We start from the raw sequence: 15212 nt of genomic DNA on the forward strand, positions 1-15212 counted from the left end.
CGAAGCACTTCACCCTGGACATCGGCGGTACTCCTGACCGCGTTTCGGTAGACCGCCTCAAGCCGGCCCACCTCGATGTGGACCATCCACCGCCAGTGGCCCGACCCCCACGTCGGGGCCGCCCTCCTGCGGGCGGACCCCCGGCACCGCCCAGCCCCGCCGCCACGGCGCCCCCCGGTCCTGCACCCATCCCAGGGGCAGCCAGGGGCATCCCACCTGGTATCCCTGCACCCCGGACGCCGCCGATCGCCAGGGGGCGCTTCGGCTGGGTCATTCGTCTGCCCCGCAAACTGGCCCTCCAGGTGCGCGGGAATTCTGGGGGGGCGCGTGTGGCGGACACAAAAGCCCACTGGCGTGGTGACATCATTCCACGCACCGAGTGGGCGGTGGCCACGCCCGAGGGGTAGGCGTGGCCTCATGATATACCCCGGGCGACCAGCCCGGAGGAGTTTAGTGTTACAGTGTAGTCTTACAATAAAGACGTTTATATGTTACCGCTTGTCCGCTTCCTCCTTGCTCACAAGCAGCGCGCGTAACGCCGCGCTTTAATATCACCTTTATCTATCAATATTGTTGAAATGAAGATCAAATAGCTGTATGTTGAAATATGTTGAAAAAGTCAAAACTTTACATGGGGTGTACTTACTTTTTCACGTGACTGTACATGTTGCTTGTGGCCTATCTATGGGGTGCAACCTTTAACCTTTAATGATGTTACCTGTGTGGGTTCTCAAAACCGCAACAATATTTTAGTATTCATTTTAATATCGTGACTGTTCCAGACTCAGTGGTAAAGAAGGCCAAACAATGTACAAGCTTTTATTATCCTACTGGAGATTTCCTGATCCAAATGACCATAGTCACAAAAAACACTCCCGAGATAGGTGTAAACATCAGTGTTCTTCAGTTGCTCACCTTGCACAAAGGTAACCTACACATCTCAACACACTCCAAACTAGGTGGGGGCTGATACATCACCTCAGTCTTTGTGACGTTAATAGTGCGTCCGAAGTGTTTCGCTGAAGTAGAAAAACGGTCTTTCAGTGACTGAAGCTGCTCCTCCTTGTGGGTAAATAGGCCGCAGTCATCGGCAAACAGGAGGTAGTGGAGTAGTTGTTGATGGACTTTGGTTTTTGCACGAAGCCTCAAAATATTGAAAAAAACCGCCATTTATGCCAAACGTAATATAAATTCCGTCACCACAATTACATGAGGCTGTGGCGGACACGATGGCTCACTGGCACGGTGACATCATTCCGCGCACCAAGAGGGTGTCGGCCACGCCCGAGGGGTAGGCGTGGCCTCGGGATATACACGGGGCGCGCAGCCCCGAGCGAGTCAGTGCTGTAGTTGAGCTTTGGAATAAAGACTCTTTCTGGTTACCCGCGTTGTTGCTTATCTTCTTGGCAAACAAGTCATGCGCATAGCACCGCACTTCACTGGTGACCTCGACGCTGGTTCAGCCGCCGCTGACCAACAGAACGCGCCATGTCAAACAACGCGGTCACGGTGAAGCTCCCTGAGTTTTGGGAAGCTCAGGCCGAGGTATGGTTCGTGCAGGCCGAGGCACAGTTCCAACTTCGAGGCGTAATGGTGGATGAGACGCGTTATTACCACGTCATCGCCGCCCTCGGGCCTGGCACAGCCGCCCGAGTCGTGTCCGTCCTGCGGAACCCACCGGCCAACCACAGGTATGAGGCGCTCAAGCGTCTCCTCATCGCCACGTTCGGCCTCACGGAGTGCGAACGGGCCGACCGCCTCCTGGACCTTCCCGAACTCGGCGACACACGACCATCCATCCGGATGGACTACATGATGTCGCTGCTGGGTGACAAAGCCCCGGATTTTTTATTCCGGGCGCTCTTTCTACGCCAGCTACCGGCACAGGTACGCCTCGCGTTGGCCGGTTCCAAAATAAAGGAACCCCGCGCTCTGGCCATCGAGGCCAACAAGTTTTTTGCGGCTTGTGACACGCGGGCGAGAGTTGGTGCGGCCGTCGCGGATCCCGAGGCTGATGCTGCTGCACACCTCGTGGATCCCGAGGATGATGCCGATGCACACCTCGTGGCCGCCGCCACGCCCCGCCCACCACCACCGCGAAAGCCGCGGCCTCCGCCTCCGCCGCAAACCTGGTGCCGTTTCCACGCCAGGTTTGGCCACAAGGCTCGGAATTGTTGCCCGCCGTGCTCGTTTGGCAAGTCGGGAAACGCCCGGGCCGGCGCTCGGTAGCGGCTTTGAGCGTCGGCCTTTCCGGCAGCCTCCTTTTTGTCACAGACACCTTGTCCGGGCATCGCTTCCTCTGCGACACAGGCGCACAGGTGAGCGTTATCCCCGCCTCCACGTCCGACAAGCGAACCGTGGGCCGGGGCCCCGCATTGCTTGCAGCCAACGGTACACCCATATGCACATTTGGGAAGCGCTGCCTCTCCCTGTGGTTCGGAGGGCAACGCTTTCAATGGACGTTCGTAACCGCCAGCGTGCCCATGACATTACTCGGTGCGGACTTCCTATGTGCAAATGGGTTGTTGGTGGACGTGAAGCACAGACGCCTCCTCCAGGCCGAAACGTTCAGCTCGCTTGCTTGCGCGCTGAGCAGTTCGTTGGGCAGCTCCGTGAGCGGCCCACCGAGCGGCTCGCCAAGCGACTTGCTGAGCGGTTCGGTCCCGGCGAGGTCCTGCCCCGCATCGCCCAGCTCCTGCGCCCCCTGCACGAGGCCCTCCGGGGGAAGCCGGGCAAAGGTGACGTTGTTTGGACCGAGCAGATGGACGCAGCGTTCGCGGGCGCGAAGCTCGCCTTGGCTAACGCCAACATGCTCGCACACCCGGCGCTTGATGCACCGATCGTCCTCACCACCGACGCGTCGGACTACGTGGTGGGTGCGGTGCACGAGCAATGGGTGCGTGGCGGTTGGCAACCGCTGGCGTTTTTCAGCCGGCAGCTTCGCCCGCACGAACGCCGGTACAGCACCTTCGACCGCGAGTTGCTCGGGCTCCACCTGGCGGTCCGGCACTTCCGCTATCTGCTCGAGGGCCGTTCGTTCACGGCCTTCGTCGACCACAAGCCCCTGGTCTTCGCGATGGCCAAGGTCACCGAGCCATGGTCGGCCCGGCAGCAGCCTCACCTCTCGGCCATGTCCGAGTACACGACGGACATCCGGCACGTCGCGGGAAAGGACAACCCGGTGGCGGATTGCCTTTCCCGGTCCGTCGCCCACGCGGTACACCTCGGGATCGACTATGCCCGGATGGCGGCGGACCAGACCGCCGACCCCGACGTCCAGGCCTTGCGGACCGCCGTCACGGGCCTCTGCGTCACCGAGGTGCCGTTCGACGGCGCGGGCACGGCCCTCTTGTGCGACGTCTCCCTCGGGCGGCCTCGCCCCATCGTGCCCGCGGGCTGGCAGCGCCGGATTTTTGACGCCATCCACGGCCTGTCCCACCCGGGCACGAAGGCCTCCCAGAGGCTGGTCGCCGACAAGTTCGACGGCCTCAGGAAGGCCGTCCGCGATTGGACCAGGACGTGCCTCGCATGCCAGCGCGCTAAGGTGCACCGCCACACCCAGGCCCCGTTGGCCCCGTTCACGGTGCCCGAACGTCGGTTCGACCACGTTCATGTGGACTTGGTGGGACCTCTGCCCCCCTCGCGGGGTTTCACCCACGTCCTCACCATGGTGGACCGCCCCACCCGGTGGCCAGAGGTCGTGCCTTTGGCGGCGACGATGGCGCCTGACGTCGCGCAGGCGTTCATCGCCACCTGGGTTGCCCGGTTCGGCGCCCACTCGGACATCTCATCCGACCGCGGCCCCCAGTTCACCTCGGAGCTCTGGGGGGCGGTCGCGCAGGGGCTCGGCGTCCAGCTGCACCGCACCACGGCCTACCACCCCCAGGCCAACGGCCTGTGCGAGCGCTTCCACCGCTCCTTGAAGGCCGCGCTCCGGGCCACCCTCCGCGACGGCGGCTGGGTCGACAGGCTCCCCTGGGTCCTGCTGGGCCTCCGGACGGCGCCCAAGGACGACCTGCGCGCATCCGCGGCGGAGTTGGTCTTCGGACAACCGCTGCGGGTGCCGGGCGAGTTCCTCCCCGACTCCACGGCACCATGGTCCGTGGCGCAGCAGTGCTCCACACTGCAGGAGACTGCCCGGAGGTTCGCCCCGGTGCCGACGGCGCACCACGGGTGCCCGCCAACGCACGTCGCCCCAGAGCTTCGCACAGCGGAGTACGTGTTCGTCCGCCACGACGCCCACCGGACACCGCTGCGGCCCCCGTACGACGGGCTCTTCCACGTGCTGGAGACCGGGGACAAACATTTCATCGTGGACATCGGCGGTGCTCCGGATCGTATCTCCGTGGACCGCCTCAAGCCGGTGGGCTGGAGACCGGGGACCGCCTCGATCTGGACCACCCCCTGCAAGCAGCCCTGCCTCCGCGTCGATGCCGCCCCCCGGCGGTCAGACCCCCGGCACCCCCCAGCCCCGCCGTCCCGCTACCCCCCAGCCCTGCACGCATCGCCAGAGGGCGTTTCGGCCGGGTCATCTGGCTTTCCCGCAAGCTCACCCTTCAGGTGCGCGGTAATTCTGGGGGGGCACGTGTGGCGGGCACATTGTGGTCTGTATAGTAAGCTTCAATATGGAACGTACCATTATGTGCTCTATATAGTAAGCTTCAATATGGAACGTGCCATTATGTGCTCTGTATAGTAAGCTTCAATATGGAACGTACCATTATGTGCTCTATATAGTAAGCTTCAATAAGGAACGTACCATTCTGTGGTCTGTATCGTAAGCTTCAATACGGAACGTACCATTATGTGCTCTGTATAGTAAGCTTCAATAAGGACCGTACCATTCTGTGGTCTGTATAGTATGCTTCAATACGGAACGTACCATTATGTGCTCTGTATAGTAAGCTTCAATAAGGAACGTGCCATTATGTGCTCTATATAGTAAGCTTCAATAAGGAACGTAGCATTATGTGCTCTATATAGTAAGCTTCAATATGGAACGTGCCATTATGTGCTCTATATAGTAAGCTTCAATAAGGAACGTACCATTATGTGCTCTGTATAGTAAGCTTCAATAAGGAACGTGCCATTATGTGCCCTGTATAGTAAGCTTCAATAAGGAACGTGCCATTATGTGCTCTGTATTGTAAGCTTCAATATTGAATGTAGCATTATGTGCTCTGTATAGTAAGCTTCAATAAGGAACGTGCCATTATGTGCTCTGTATAGTAAGCTTCAATAAGGAACGTACCATTATGTGCTCTATATAGTAAGCTTCAATATGGAACGTACCATTATGTGCTCTATATAGTAAGCTTCAATATGGAACGTGCCATTATGTGCTCTGTATAGTAAGCTTCAATATGGAACGTACCATTATGTGCTCTATATAGTAAGCTTCAATATGGAACGTACCATTATGTGCTCTGTATAGTAAGCTTCAATATGGAACGTACCATTATGTGCTCTGTATAGTGTTACATATTTATGTGAATGTATGTGAATTACCATTCAGGTCTTTGCTTATCCATGTGTAATAGATTAAGGGTTGTTGTGGTTGGAGGGTCAGGAGCCCTTCTGAAAAGAGTCCGGAAACGGAAGTGACCGGAAACGGAAGAGGAAAAGACACGAGGAAGAAAAGGGACGAGTATTCTTCTTCCTCGCCCCGCTCCGACGAGAGGTGGGATCGACCTTGCGCCGCGTGGAAAAGCGGCGTTCCGAAGCCCGTCTGGCGAGAGGAGTTACCGGGACGTGTACCTACCCGGTGGAGACGTCAAGTTGACGTGGGGCCGTGCATCGACCCCGCGTCTGGCACCGTTCGCGGCACCGTCTAAAAAGACGTGTACGGGTCGCCCGTTGGGGCCTAACACGCCTTGCAAGCGGCGTGGGGCTTTTGGCTTGCTTTACCGTACCCGCTTCGCGTGGCCACGAGGGGCTGCAGCCGCGGTGCCTGGTACGATACCTGCCCGGTGGAAACACGTCCACCCGGGGTTCGTTCAACCGCCCGAGTGCGGCGACGCCGACCAGCATCTTGGTCAGGAGGGGCCCAGAGACATTGTGAGGGGCAGAGACCAAAAGGGGGTCGTGAGTACAGAAGGGGACACACATATATAAGATGGCCATCTTAATCATATAGGGAATTGATTGTGGATTGGGAATTGTTGATGGTTGTTTGTTATTGATTGCTCGGGGAAAATCTCCGTGGTTGTATCATTGAAATTGTATGGTATCATTACCATTGAAATATATCCTTGAACATCAGTTTTCTCTTGGGTGGAATTCATATGGATTGCGTGGCGAAAGTGCATATATAATACAACTTTCTGGCGAAGTTCCTCTCACGGTCCGGGGGTCACAGAGACCAGGTATTCACCGAGGGGACCACGTAACAGAATTGGGGGCTCGTCCAAATTACGATTTGCGGCTTCGCAATTGGGTCTACGTCCGGGATCTGAAATTGTATTTGTATAAAATAATAAAATAATATTTTTATTAATTAAAATTTAATAAATGAAGGTTAACAGGTGTTAACGATAGTCACCATGGCGTTTGTGGCACAGAACTTTGCGGTAACACCGAGTGAGGCACAGTTCCGAGCGTTACTAAAGTCGGACCTCTTGAAATTGGCCAAACATTTTAACTTGGAGGTCCGAACTAATTTGAGGAAGGCAGAGTTGCAGACCACGGTGATACAATCTATGGTGGGATTAGGAACATGGGACGAGTTAGCCTGGGAGTGGCTACCCGAAGAACCAGAAGACGTTGAGCTCCGGAAACTGGAGTTGCAATTACGGAGCCAGGAACGGATCAAAGAAGAAGAAAGGAAAGCAGAAGAGAGGAGAGAAGAGAAACAAGCAGAGGAAAGGAGAGTGGAACGAGAACTCCAGGAAAGGTTAGCAGAAGAAGAAAGGAAAGCAGAAAAGGAAAGAGCAGAAGAAGAAAGGAGAGGGGAACGAGAACTCCAGGAAAGGTTAGAAAGGATGAAAACAAGGGAACTCGAAGCAGAGGAGAGAAAAGCGGAAAGGGAATTAAAGGAACGTGATATGGAGCTTCAGCAAGAAATTAAATTCAAGGAGCTGGAGTTAATGAGAGAACGGGGAGAGGCACCACCCTTGCTGACGGGGTCGACACCTAACCAGAAAACCTGGGATGTGGGCAGACATGTGAGGCTGGTTCCACCGTTCAGTGAAAAGGGAGTCGCGAAATTTTTTCCACACTTTGAGAAAGTGGCTCGACAATTAAACTGGCCGGAGGAGGCCTGGACCATACTCGTGCAAAGTGTGCTGGTGGGAAAAGCTCAAGAGATTTATTCGGCGCTACCAATGGACCAATGTGCAGATTATGAGGTACTGAAGAAGCACATCCTCAAAGCCTATGAGTTGGTTCCGGAAGCTTACAGGCAAAAATTCAGGAATGCCAGGAAGAGGGAGAGTGAGACCCATGTGGAGTTTGCCAGAGTGAAAGAAAACATGTTTGATCGGTGGTGTGAGTCAAAAGGAGTCGGGAAAGACTTCGAAACATTGCGTGACTTGATCCTGGTGGAGGAATTTCAGCAGTGTGTCCACGAGGACATCAAAGTGTACCTGCAGGAAAAGAAAGTACCAAAGTTGTGGGACGCAGCCCCCATGGCAGATGATTATGCCTTAACCCACCGAATAGGGGTCCACGAACCTAACTCCTCGCCTAGATCTCCGCAGGGGAGGTGGGGAACAGCAGGTGCGGAGAACGACAATACATGGCGGCGACCTCGAGAGGATTATGGGGACAACGCGGATACCCCACCTGTTCGAAATCAGAGGGATGCGGGCCCAAGACAAACTTATATTTCAGGGGGCCCAAGGCAGACCACGAGTTTTTCCTCCGGGCCTACTTGCGCTTTTTGCAAGAAACCTGGACACTTGATGTCCAGTTGTTACCGCATGAAAAGGGAAGACCCAGAGCGGAGTCCGACTATTACGACTCCAAATGCAATGGCCATTGTGAGAAATCGCCATCAAAAGGGTTACCAACCATTTATTTCAGAGGGGTTTGTGTCACTGGATGGAGCCTCGACTAACCGGAGACCGGTTAGGATATTGAGGGACACAGGAGCACATCAATCTTTAATGCTTGAAGGCATTTTGCCATGGTCCGAGGAGACGGCAACGGGGGATAGTGTTCGTTTACAGGGGATCGGGGGCGGTGTTAGTGCTCCACTTCATGTCATCCATTTGGAGTCCGAGTTGATGTCAGGACCGGTCACCGTCGGTTTACAAGCCACACTTCCTGTAGAGGGTGTATCTGTGGTTATCGGGAATGATTTGGCCGGGGGTCAAGTTTATGGTAACCTGAGGGTTGGTAAAGAGCCTAGCAGGGAAAATAACACCACACCAGCTCGGGATGGCGACAAAAGTACCAAGTTATTTGTAGGGGGACTGAACTTCAAAACAGAGGAAGAAGTTCTGACCTCTGTCTTCAACAGATATGGGCCGCTGGTGGAAGTGCGGTTGGTAAGAGACAGGGAAACGCAACAGTCAAGAGGGTTCGGCTTTGTCACGTTTGCAAGCCCAAAAGACGCCAGAGAGGCAGAGAAGAATTGGAATGGCAAGGATTTGGAGGGTCGGACCATAACAGTAGGGAAGGCATTTCGTAGGCATCGAGAGGTCTACAGGAGAGTACCACTGGGCGGTAGTTTTGGTGGTGGCCGCAATCAATATTATTATGGAGGCTCCCTGAGTTACGGCAGCCCCCGAAGGAAGGATTGGCAAAGTAGTGGCCGAGAAGGAGACCGCTATTCAGGGGACTACAGGGACAAGTGGTCCCACCCTAATTATTAGGGAAGTTCTGAGAAGTTGAAGCACTGAATGCGGCGGAGCCGCCGAGCCAAGATTCCTACACGGATTAACCGTGAACGCCGTTCCTAAAGGCGTCCATGTAGTGAACTTTCATGCATGGACTAACCGTGAACTCCACGTTCCTCAAGGCGCCCATGTAGAGAACTTTCCTGCACGGACTAACCGTGAACTCCACGTTCCTAAAGGCATCCATGTTGTGAATACTCGGCTTGGCCTCCCGGAAAAAGTGCTATCGAGTTGCTTAACTTTGGATCTTTGATCAACCCCTTAACCTTCATTCACAAGAAACTGACGGTCAAAGTCAGAGGGTCATGAGATGGAGTTTGATTTGGCAGGGCCAATGTCGTTGCTGGTGCTTAGTCCAGAGGGAGTAATCTGGAGGGGTTGTGGTGAAATTTTGGTTGCTTTATTTTTAAGTGATAACTGTGCCCGGGGGGAACTGATAATGTGGGGGGGTTGAGTTATCTGGTTTGTTTCTCCAAATTGGCCGGCAAAGAAAGTTTTCGCTGGGTTCAAACTTTCTTTCTTGAAGGGGGGGAGTGTTACATATTTATGTGAATGTATGTGAATTACCATTCAGGTCTTTGCTTATCCATGTGTAATAGATTAAGGGTTGTTGTGGTTGGAGGGTCAGGAGCCCTTCTGAAAAGAGTCCGGAAACGGAAGTGACCGGAAACGGAAGAGGAAAAGACACGAGGAAGAAAAGGGACGAGTATTCTTCTTCCTCGCCCCGCTCCGACGAGAGGTGGGATCGACCTTGCGCCGCGTGGAAAAGCGGCGTTCCGAAGCCCGTCTGGCGAGAGGAGTTACCGGGACGTGTACCTACCCGGTGGAGACGTCAAGTTGACGTGGGGCCGTGCATCGACCCCGCGTCTGGCACCGTTCGCGGCACCGTCTAAAAAGACGCGTACGGGTCGCCCGTTGGGGCCTAACACGCCTTGCAAGCGGCGTGGGGCTTTTGGCTTGCTTTACCGTACCCGCTTCGCGTGGCCACGAGGGGCTGCAGCCGCGGTGCCTGGTACGATACCTGCCCGGTGGAAACACGTCCACCCGGGGTTCGTTCAACCGCCCGAGTGCGGCGACGCCGACCAGCATCTTGGTCAGGAGGGGCCCAGAGACATTGTGAGGGGCAGAGACCAAAAGGGGGTCGTGAGTACAGAAGGGGACACACATATATAAGATGGCCATCTTAATCATATAGGGAATTGATTGTGGATTGGGAATTGTTGATGGTTGTTTGTTATTGATTGCTCGGGGAAAATCTCCGTGGTTGTATCATTGAAATTGTATGGTATCATTACCATTGAAATATATCCTTGAACATCAGTTTTCTCTTGGGTGGAATTCATATGGATTGCGTGGCGAAAGCGCATATATAATACAACTTTCTGGCGAAGTTCCTCTCACGGTCCGGGGGTCACCGAGACCAGGTATTCACCGAGGGGACCACGTAACAATAGTAAGCTTCAATAAGGAACGTACCATTATGTGCTCTATATAGTAAGCTTCAATAAGGAACGTACCATTATGTGCTCTATATAGTAAGCTTCAATATGGAACGTACCATTATGTGCTCTGTATAGTAAGCTTCAATAAGGAACGTACCATTATGTGCTCTATATAGTAAGCTTCAATAAGGAACGTACCATTATGTGCTCTATATAGTAAGCTTCAATATGGAACGTACCATTATGTGCTCTGTATAGTAAGCTTCAATAAGGAACGTACCATTATGTGCTCTGTATAGTAAGCTTCAATATGGAACGTACCATTATGCGCTCTGTATAGTAAGCTTCAATGTGGAACGTACCATTATGTGCTCTGTATAGTAAGCTTCAATATGGAACGTACCATTATGTGCTCTGTATAGTAAGCTTCAATAAGGAACGTACCATTATGTGCTCTGTATAGTAAGCTTCAATATGGAACGTACCATTATGCGCTCTGTCGTAAGCTTCAATGTGGAACGTACCATTATGTGCTCTGTATAGTAAGGTTCAATATGGAACGTACCATTCTGTGCTCTGTTTGGCACTCTGCACCTCTCATCAGTCATCACCCTCGTGATAGTAACATCTTGCACATCTCTACTTCTTACAATGATGCAATCAACGAGGTGCCGGTGCTTTGATTGCGGTGCATCCATTGCGGGGTTTTGTGCTTTACAGGTAGCTGGAAGATGGTATTGGTATTAGTTAGACTGTGTTCATGACATGTGGATAGAATAAGGATGCCATTTGAGTTGCATTTCCCGACCCCATGGCGCCCGATGGTGTTGGGCCATCAGTCCCGACACGACCATTCAAATCACCAAGTTTAATCAGTTTGTCCTCCCTTGGTGTCTTGTTGATCAAGCTACTAAGATCAGCATAACATTTATCTATCTTCGACTCATTCGTCATTGTAGGGGCACACAAACACACACACACACACACACACACACACACACACACACACACACACACACACACACACACACACACACACACACACACACACACACTAATAATGGTGAGATATTGTTTTTTGCTAATTTGGAGTCTGAGCGTGATGAGTCGCTCATTCACTGCCTGGGGAAGCACAGGGATTTATTGACGATTGATGTTCTCACAACCAGGGCAACCTCATGTAAACGTTTGTCAGCTGCTGGTAACCCAGGTGTAGCCAGAGGTGTCCGCGGTGAGCTGTTCACCGTCTGCAAGCCGAGTTTCACACAGAGCTGCTAAATCAATGGAGTATCTTTGTAATATTCCAGTCCAATCAGTGTCATTCTTCGATCAATCGTGCGCTCACTACTAAGTGTGTGTACGTTCCAAGGAGCAATTGTAAGCTTTTTTCGTTGTTTTCGACCGCTGATAGGGATAACCCGTCAGCCGCGGTTTGCTCACCAGGTTAGATGGAGCAACCCATTTTTAGGGTACCTTTTCTAACCTTTTCCCCAGCTTGGGGAGAGCAGTGCCCTCTCTAAATAGATCTGCTCTGACATCTAGAATGCTGCCGAATCGCCACATTTGTTCCGGTGGTGTTGACAAAGCGACCAAAGTTCCAGACCGTAAACGTGCAGGTTCTCGACTACGACCGCCAGCACGATCCTGGACCTGTCACTTTACCGATCCCCATCGCCATTTGACTTTCCCCCAACTCCTGCGCAAAAGATTTGTTGATGGTGTTGAAGTCGTTGCGCCGCAACTCCCGCACCCTCTCCTCCTCATCACCTGAATCCGACGACAAGCACAGCAAGACAACCGGAGGTGTGTGGGACGCAGTGGACACCAATTGCAAGATGGACTGCAGGAGGCCCCATCTCTCCACAACAATTACAGTGATTTTTCGCAGTAGTCCGCTAACTGGACTGATTGACTCTGGCCATTGTCACATAGCAGATCATCCGCCCAGCATCACGTGAACAACCACCGTTGCTCGTGAAGCCTCTTCCATGGTGCACTCATCCGCCATGCTGCTACCCATGGCGTCACCGGAACCCTGGCAGGATGGCAATCGAGAGTACTACCGCTTGCTCAAGGTCGACTCCCAGGCTAGCTGAGGGAAGGAGGTGCCTTATTCCTCCCTTGTGGGCCATCCCAAGAAAAACGAGGTGCCCGCCTGCTGCCCTTCTTAACTACTTAATGAATCGATAATAATTAAGTGATTAATCAATTAATTGATTAATCAAAAAACAAAAAAAACCGTTTTTGACAAAGGACTTGCTCACTACTGTGCCGAAATTTCAGGTTCCTAGCTCAAAGGATGGCTGAGATATCGTCCGGACAAACAAACAAACAAACAAGAAAGAAACCCGAGTGAAAACTGAGTACTCCCTTTCAGCATGCGACATCGCCGGGCCCCCTTCGGTGCCCGGAAATGACGTCATACCGCACCTGGGGATGGCATAGGAAAGGGGCTGTATACAACTATGTTGATATTCTTGTGAACATTCTTTTGTATTAAACATTTTATATAAAAGTTATATCACTGGTTCAACTCTGGAGTCGAGACGATCAACTTGAACTGTAAATGTGAAATGACTCGATCATTATTGGCATCGTTCATTGAACATTAGAGAGGTAAGAGGGAAACATTGGACGACTTGTTTCGAGTGCGAATATGGGGTTTCCTGGCATTGTGACGTCACCTTTTGCTGGGATTGCACGTGAGTGATCCAATCCATCTCCAACATGGCCGTGATGTTCGGTTTAGAAAATAATCCTGGGAGCTGAAAGAATAAATCCTTGGGAGGGAAAGGAAGTACAAAAGCACAAGAATGTACATTGTGGCCATCATGCAACATCATGCAACATCATGCAACATCATGCAACATCATGCTACATCATGCAACATCATGCAACATCATGCAACATCATGCAACGTGTACTAAACTACGGAATGAAATTAAAATTAACATTTGATCATTTGGCTTTGAAGAAGTTTGTGGGTTAAAAAACCAAACATCACCTGAATACTCCATCGGCCCTCGTCCATTTTTAATGAAAATAGGTGCGAGTTTCGTTGTGTTCTTGTCATTTTGTTTGGCTGTATGTTTTAATAATTACAATGGATCGTCCCAACCACAAAACCCTTAGTTGTTCCATACACGTGCATGAGCGCGCACGCACACACACGCACACACAAGCATACACACACACACACACACACACACACACACACACACACACACACACACACACACACACACACACACACACACACACACACACACACACACACACACACACACGTTGAACCCCCTAACTTGACTAGGAAGCAAGGCACAGATCGAGTCTCACTTCAACAATTGCTGCACAACCTGTTAGCAACAAGTGCCGCCTGCCACGCTGACACATTGTATCTGGCCTGCTCACCAACAATTAGGAGGTTTGCAGTCAGGAACATTAAATTGAACGAAGGAAGCACACTGACCCTATGACATGATGCTGACGTCATGCACATAAATTATACCAACATCACCTCCAAACTAGGAGGCATCCGTGTGGTACTCACGTGCAATGATTGTCAGTCACTGCATAACGTGCAGTGATTATCACAAAATATCAAATTATTCCAAGATATGAAATTATTACAAAATATTAAATTATCACAAAATATTAAATTATCACAAAATATTAAATTATTACATAATATGAAGTTATTACAAAATATCAAATTATTACAAAATATTAAATTATAACAAAATATCAAATTATTACAAAATATTAAATTATTACAAAATATTAATTATTACAAAATATTAATTATTACAAAATATCAAATTATTACAAAATATCAAATTATGACAAAATATCCAATTATTACAAAATATTAAATTATTACAAAATATTAATTATTACAAAATATTAATTATTACAAAATATCAGATTATTACAAAATATCAAATTATTCCAAGATATGAAATTATTACAAAATATTAAATTATCACAAAATATTAAATTATCACAAAATATGAAATTATTCCAAGATATTAAATTATCACAAAATATTAAATTATCACAAAATATCAAATTATTACAAAATATCAAATTATTACAAAATATTAAATTATCACAAAATATTAAATTATCACAAAATATTAAATTATTACATAATATGAAGTTATTTTAAAATATCAAATTATTACAAAATATTAAATTATAACAAAATATCAAATTATTACAAAATATTAAATTATTACAAAATATGAATTATTACAAAATATTAATTATTACAAAATATCAAATTATTACAAAATATCAAATTATGACAAAATATCCAATTATTCCACAATATCAGATTATTACAAAATATCAAATTATTCCAAGATATGAAATTATTACAAAATATTAAATTATCACAAAATATTAAATTATCACAAAATATGAAATTATTCCAAGATATGAAATTATTACAAAATATTAAATTATCACAAAATATCAAGTTATTCCAAGATATGAAATTATTACAAAATATTAAATTATCACAAAATATTAAATTATCACAAAATATTAAATTATTACATAATATTAAGTTATTACAAAATATCAAATTATTACAAAATATTAAATTATAACAAAATATCAAATTATTACAAAATATTAAATTATTACAAAATATTAATTATTACAAAATATTAATTATTACAAAATATCAAATTATTACAAAATATCAAATTATGACAAAATATCCAATTATTCCACAATATCAGATTATTACAAAATATCAAATTATTCCAAGATATGAAATTATTACAAAATATTAAATTATCACAAAATATTAAATTATCACAAAATATTAAATTATTCCAAGATATGAAATTATTACAAAATATTAAATTATCACAAAATATTAAATTATCACAAAATATTAAATTATTACATAATATGAAGT

The 15212-nt window shown here is 48.9% G+C and overlaps 1 protein-coding gene across 2 annotated transcripts in view; it reads right to left on the minus strand.

Moving 5' to 3' along the window:
* The window catches only part of PPIL6 (peptidylprolyl isomerase like 6), a 153201-nt gene that overhangs the window by 131935 nt on the left and 6054 nt on the right, over positions 1-15212 (minus strand). For both annotated transcript variants that reach the window (XM_068116588.2, XM_078778543.1), the window contains one exon: positions 12967-13062. In XM_068116588.2, the coding sequence (XP_067972689.2) occupies positions 12967-13062 (96 nt within the window). The remainder of the gene's footprint in view (positions 1-12966; positions 13063-15212) is intronic.

This window comes from Myxine glutinosa, chromosome 5 (assembly GCF_964187855.1).
Source record: "Myxine glutinosa chromosome 5, kmMyxGlut1.1, whole genome shotgun sequence".
Taxonomy (NCBI): domain Eukaryota; kingdom Metazoa; phylum Chordata; class Myxini; order Myxiniformes; family Myxinidae; genus Myxine; species Myxine glutinosa.